This window comes from Colobus angolensis, unplaced genomic scaffold, assembly GCF_000951035.1.
Source record: "Colobus angolensis palliatus isolate OR3802 unplaced genomic scaffold, Cang.pa_1.0 Scaffold11, whole genome shotgun sequence".
NCBI lineage: Eukaryota > Metazoa > Chordata > Mammalia > Primates > Cercopithecidae > Colobus > Colobus angolensis.
The window spans coordinates 6,778,330-6,784,658 of record NW_012112030.1 but is presented as its reverse complement, the minus strand read 5'-3'; the positions used below and the strand labels follow the sequence as shown (position 1 = coordinate 6,784,658).

The 6,329-nt window shown below is 34.5% G+C and overlaps 1 protein-coding gene across 1 annotated transcript; it reads left to right on the top strand.

Moving 5' to 3' along the window:
- Positions 1 to 4,317: 4,317 nt before the first annotated feature.
- LOC105520074 (taste receptor type 2 member 31-like) lies at positions 4,318 to 5,247 on the top strand. Its single transcript, XM_011953657.1, has one exon. It carries the CDS (start codon positions 4,318 to 4,320, stop codon positions 5,245 to 5,247), a length of 930 nt encoding a protein of 309 aa, XP_011809047.1.
- Positions 5,248 to 6,329: the final 1,082 nt, after the last annotated feature.

The following is a 6,329-nucleotide window of genomic DNA, read 5'->3' as shown; positions in this document are numbered from 1 at the left end:
TCGGAAATTCATGAATTTCCAATAAATTATAATATGATGGATGTTAAATATATTAAGTATATTAAAAATGTTTCTCTCAATGAAATATTTATATTCATATTTAGCATTCTAACTTCACAATACTATTCCTGTGTACACTGGTGTGTTGGGTAAAGTATTTTGTTACTATAATTTTTTTGGCTCTGCGTTACAGAAAAAAATCATAAACAGGCAAATTTTTTAAGGTATGAAACTTATTTAGCATGATCTTTGAGTATGTTCGTGCATATTTAATGCTACTTTGACTGCTAGAGTAAAATAATCCAGATTTAGTCACCATGGTTAAGAATAGGAAAAAGCATTTGCAAGAATTTGGCTTACTAATGGTGCTATTAAAAGATGAAATAAAGTTGATATAATGTATTATTGCACAGAGTATGTATCCATGTTCATATTGAAAAAATGCCCCAAATCTTCAAAATAGAATCCTAATTGTTGCAGGTCATTTTTGTTATCAATTTTTAAAATGTAGTGAAAGAAAAAAAGCAAATAAATCATGAAAATATGTTCATTTTACATTATTCTTGATGAAATACCATATGAGGGTATTTGTCTAGGCCTGATGCTGAGAATCATAGAAGAATTATGAGGCAATGAGGAAGAATAATAGTGTTCTCTCATTACCTTTAATTCCAGTACATAGAAACAAGGCTGAAATCACGTTTATCAAAATAGCATTATCCCTTTCACCTGCCATCATCATTATCATCATCATCTGTATCTTCATCTAGCTCATGAAATGATTCATTTTTGAAATATTTAAATACATAAATTAGAAAATAAGTAATTTAAAAATGATCACTATTGTGGGACAGGTACAGTAGTAAACAGCCAAATTTAAGTCAAGCTCAACACTTTAGATTTAGAAATTAAGTGTATTTTATTTTAGAATACATTACTTAAGCAAATAATTATTTATGGATGACCTTCAACGAATTGTCCTTTCACTATGATCACTATAGAAACAATTTAGATTTTAGTGTAAATAAAATTCCCTAACATGAAAGATAAAGCAAATAACACATTTTAAGAACACATTTTTATTTCTAAAGAGCGGATTTTAGGACCAAATTGTCTAACAGAGGTAAGACCTCAGATCTTCTGTTACACTTGAGTGAGTGATGATGGAGTTTGAAGATTATAGTTCTATAACCAGAACTATATTCAAGGATAGGGAATGAAAGGAGGAATTTCACAGAAGCACCAGATTCAGTTTTGTTTTCATGGAAATTCAAGCCTACTTATTTCAGATGTCCTTCATTTTTTGATAAACTTGTAAGTACTGTTTTACTATTTGATCATTTAAAGTTTGTTATAAACTAAGAAGTCTTGATTTCTTCTAATAAAAACAGTAAAATTTAAATCATGGAATAGAATGGTGTAGCTGTGGTTGAGATACTGTATTTTAATAATTGTATGAAATTTTGAGATCCAGTCCTAATTGAATTTCCCTGTGAGGAGAGTTTGTGATGATGACCCAGAAACAGACATGCTACTATCCAAAAAAAACTATTCACATCAAATCAATTTCTAGTTTCTTCCAAGTTGCAGGAGGATGCCTAGACCTTTCTTTTATTCTCTTCTTTGACAAAAGTATTACAAAAAGAAGAAAATCATTACCATTTCATGTCAGGAAAGTGGCATGGAGATGCAACTAGACTGTTTTCCGTATTCCTTCTCTTGCCCTGCATCATAGTTACTTGAGCGTTTATGCTATATTGTTGAATTCCCCATTTTTGTATTGGTTTATTTCTAAGTGTGACTTATAACTTTAATATACAAATTTATAATTAGGAGAAATGTCTCATAGAAATTACTATTACTTGTCTCATTATATACTAAGGGTAAATATCAACTATTTGTATACATTCTTATACAACTCTTGGTTGAAATGGGAACTTTCTTATTTAGTTGCAACATGAGGAAATTTGAGATGATGTTATTCCAAGACCAGATCTTTCCAAAGTATTTCTTCCAGCCTTAATTATCCACCTCACAGGAAAAACCTTTGCCATTCCCCATCTATTTTTTCTTTTGGCTCCTGAATTCCTGACACAACAAGGTTGTACATATTTCCCACACTCTTGGTTTAGCAGAGTTCTTTTATCAGTTATGTTTTTCTGCGGGAGAAACCCTCCAAAACTACATTAGACATATGTGTCTCGCATGTCTTTGGATTTCATTTGTTTGTTTGTTTTTTGAGATGGCGTCTCATTCTGTTATCCAGGCTGGAGTACAGTGAGGTGATCTTGGCTCACTGCAACCTCTGCCTCCCGGGTTCAAGCGATTCTCCTGCCTCGGCCTCCCTAGTAGCTGGAACTACGGGTGCACAGCACCACGCTCAGTTAATTTTTGTATTTTTAGTAGAGACAGGGCTTCACCATCTTGGCCAGGTTGGTCTTGATTTCTTGACTTAGTGATCTACCCTCCTTGGCCTTCCCTGCTGTCAGCACTGATTTCATTTTTCTAAGCTGGGTATGGTGGATGGCTCTGGAGATTTGAGATGGGTCAAATTCTGCATCTTGGAGACAGAGTTTTGCCAAATTAGTCTGAATCAGGTGATGGCAATCTGACTTCATTAGTTTCTCGTTCTCTGTCTGGGAACAGTGTACTAACCAGGCGATATTCTCATGGTAAACGGAAAGAGGAAGAATCCCCAGCATGGAAGCCATCTCAAAGCTCTATGCAAAGTGTAGTAATTTTCTGCTTATCAAAGCAAGTTAAATGATCGATTTGAAGTTCAGGAGCAAGGTAGTCAGTCTTCCTGTGATAGGAGGATACTGCAAGATTATATATCAAAGCGTCTGGTACTCAGGAATTCTTAGAAAATTGATAAATATTTTATCTAATAATAAATGTTTAAACATTTGACTTGAGAGAAACTTTACCAAAGTCCTAAGAATCGGAAATATGTTTGATAAATAAATATTATTCACGGGCTGAAAACCCTGAGTGGGAAAATAGGACTAATTTCATCTGGACAATCTCTTGGAAACTCATTTTTTATTTTGAAAATAATGAGAAAATAATTTGTTCCTTTCATAAGTGGTGTGCACGTGTGTATATTTGTGTGCATATTTATGAGCTTGTGAATAATGAAATTATACAAAAGTATTAGCAGCAAGTAGATCTTATGGAGTACTGGCCTGACTGTGGTTCTCAAGAAAACCTTAGATGCTTTTGATAAAAGCAGTTTGGATTCTGTGTATTTAAATCTGGCATTTTAAAAGGTCCATATTGGTGATTATCTTAGTTATGACCAAGCTCCCTTTAGGGATTCAAACATTTACTATATGATCTCTGTACTGGGTTCTAAAACTTCCCTAACAACTGAAGTCTCTAAAAACAAATGATGGAGAGGTTACACGAAGAAAAATTGTAAACACTGAAAGTGAATTTGTTCTTATTCGTGTACTAGCAAATGAGGATTCAGGTTTCCCGTCAATTTCAGTATGAATAATTCCAGTCTATAACAAGAACAGACCATGAATGAAATAGTTAATTTGAGTTGTTTGAAAATAAGAATGTTTTCCATAAAGAGATGATTGAACTCATCAGTTAACATGCCATAGTGATTTCTGGCTTGACACTGGTCACAGCATTTAAAAGTAAAAAGAATGACCCAGCACATTCACAAATTAGGTTTGCATAGAATTTAAGGTCAGGACATTCAAGCAATCACAACCAGTGATATTACATTGAGAGGTGAAGCCAGCTGGACTTCTTGGGTTGAGTGGGGAATTGGACAACTTTTCTCTAGCTTGCAAGAGGATTGTGAAATGCACCAATCAGCACTATTTAAAAACCCACCAATCAGCACTCTGTAGCTAGCCAGAGGCTTGTAATGCAACAATCAGTGCTCTGTAAAAAGCACCAAACATTGCTCTGTAAAATGCACCAATCAGCGCTCTGTAAAACACACCAATCAGCAGGATCCTAAAAGTAGCCAATCGCAGGAAGGATTGTAAAAAGGACACTCTGATAGGACAACAATGGAACCTGGGAGGAGACAAATAAGGGAATAAACCTGGCCACCCCAGCCCACAGCAAGAACCTGCTCAGGTCCCCTCCCATGTTGTGGAAGCTTTGTCCTTTGGCTCCTCAAGATAAACCTTCCTACTGCTCACTCTTTGGGTCCATGCCATCTTGAAGGGCTGTAACTCACTGTGAATCTCGGAGGCTCCATTCTTGAAGTCAGCCAGACCATGGACCCACATGCAGGAACCAACTCCAGACACAATACCAGGATTTAAAAAATTTCTTTTTGTCTGTTCAGACATGATAACTTTTCTACCCATCATTTTTTCCATTCTAGTAGTGGTTACATTTGTTATTGGAAATTTTGCTAATGGCTTCATAGCGTTGGTAAATTGCATTGAGTGGGTCAAGAGACAAAAGATCTCCTTTGCTGACCAAATTCTCACTGCTCTGGCGGTCTCCAGAGTTGGTTTGCTCTGGGCATTTTTATTAAATTGGATTTCAAATGTGTTGAATCTAACTTTTTATAGTATAGACGTAAGAACTACTGCTTATAACCTCTGGGCAGTAACCAGCCATTTGAGCAACTGGCTTGCTACTAGCCTCAGCATATTTTATTTGCTCAAGATTGCCAATTTCTCCAACCTTATGTTTCTTCACTTAAAGAGGAGAGTTAAGAGTGTCATTCTGGTGATGCTGTTGGGGCCTTTGCTATTTTTGGCTTGTCATCTTTTTGTCATAAACATAAATCAGATTATACCGACAAAAGAATATAAAGGAAACATGACTTGGAAGATCAAATTGAGGAGTGCAACGTACCTTTCAGATGCGACTGTAACCACGCTAGTAAACTTAGTACCCTTCACTCTGACCCTAATATCTTTTCTGCTATTAGTCTCTTCTCTGTTTAAACATCTGAAGAAGATGCAGCTTCATGGCAAAGGATCTCAGGATCCCAGCACCAAGGTCCACATAAAAGCTTTGCAAACTGTGATCTCTTTCCTCTTGCTATGTGCCATTTACTTTGTGTTCCTAATCATATCAGCTTTTAGTTTTGAGAGTCTGGATAACAAACCTGTCTTCATGTTCTGTGAAGCTGTTACATTCAGCTATCCTTCAGCCCACCCATTCATACTGATTTGGGGAAACAAGAAGCTAAAGCAGACTTTTCTTTCAGTTTTGCGGCAAGTGAGGTACTGGGTGAAAGGACAGAAGCCTTCATCTCCGTAGATTCACAAGAGGGACATTGTGTGTTTTCTAGCAGAAAACAAACTGGTGGTGTATGAAACATTTTCTATTTCTTACTGTGTTTTCTGTAATGTATGTGTATGAATAATTTCCAAACATATACCTAGAAAAGTCTTTTACCTAAAGTTATTCTAAAAATGTGTGTGTGTGTATATATATATGTGTGTGTGTGTGTGTATATGTGTGTGTGTGTGTGGTGTTTATGTGGGTATGAAAAACTTAAGAACATTGACAATAATATACTCTTTTTCGTTTTTTCACACAAACTGCCAAATTATATAAAATATGACAAAAATTTCTCAGAATTAGGAAGAGATTTATTTCATACATGTATTTTATGTTTCACTTGTAGAATTTATGATGGCTGCTTATAATTATTAAGAACCAACAGCTTATCTCAGGAAAAATACTGCTGTTTTCTATTGTCATTTGAACCACACAAATATACCACAGAGCGTTTAGAATTCATTGTTTGAACCTCTAACTTTTTGGATGGTAAAGTCATTCAATTCTAAACCAATAATGAGGAGCTATCATCGGGGTTTTATTTCATTATAAATTCCTATTTTATGTTTAGTAAAAAGCAAACAGAATTGTTAAACAATGCACACAATAAAATTTAAGTTACAAGCATATGCAGAGTAAATTTTTTCTATATCTACCGTAAACTGTACTGAGGAATATTCGATTTCATACAAGTATGTGAATAGCTTAGAAAAAAATATATTCTATAAGAGGGATGAAAAATCATGATCATGATCTTGATTGCTATTATCAGCTTACGTATGCTATTACAAAAGTCATTTCTTCCAGGGTTTGAATTAAAGAATATCTTGTTTTGAAATTGAGCTCTGATGTAAATTATTTTTCATATTTTTTCTAAAGCACTTTTAAGCCCCTGAATTGCTAATTATATCGTTACCTTCTATTTATAAAATTCCTTCTAAACTTTAGAGAAGAGAACTCAAATCTTCTCTTTTCTAAAAAAAAAAAAAAAAAAAACCTATCAATGTAAAAATACTATAGAAATTATGGAAAATAATTCAGTGAAAGTTTTTGTAAAT

Coding starts and splice junctions, on each gene's coding strand:
- LOC105520074 (XM_011953657.1), top strand. CDS start 4,318: ATGATAACTTTTCTACCCATCATTTTTTCCATTCTAGTAGTGGTTACA.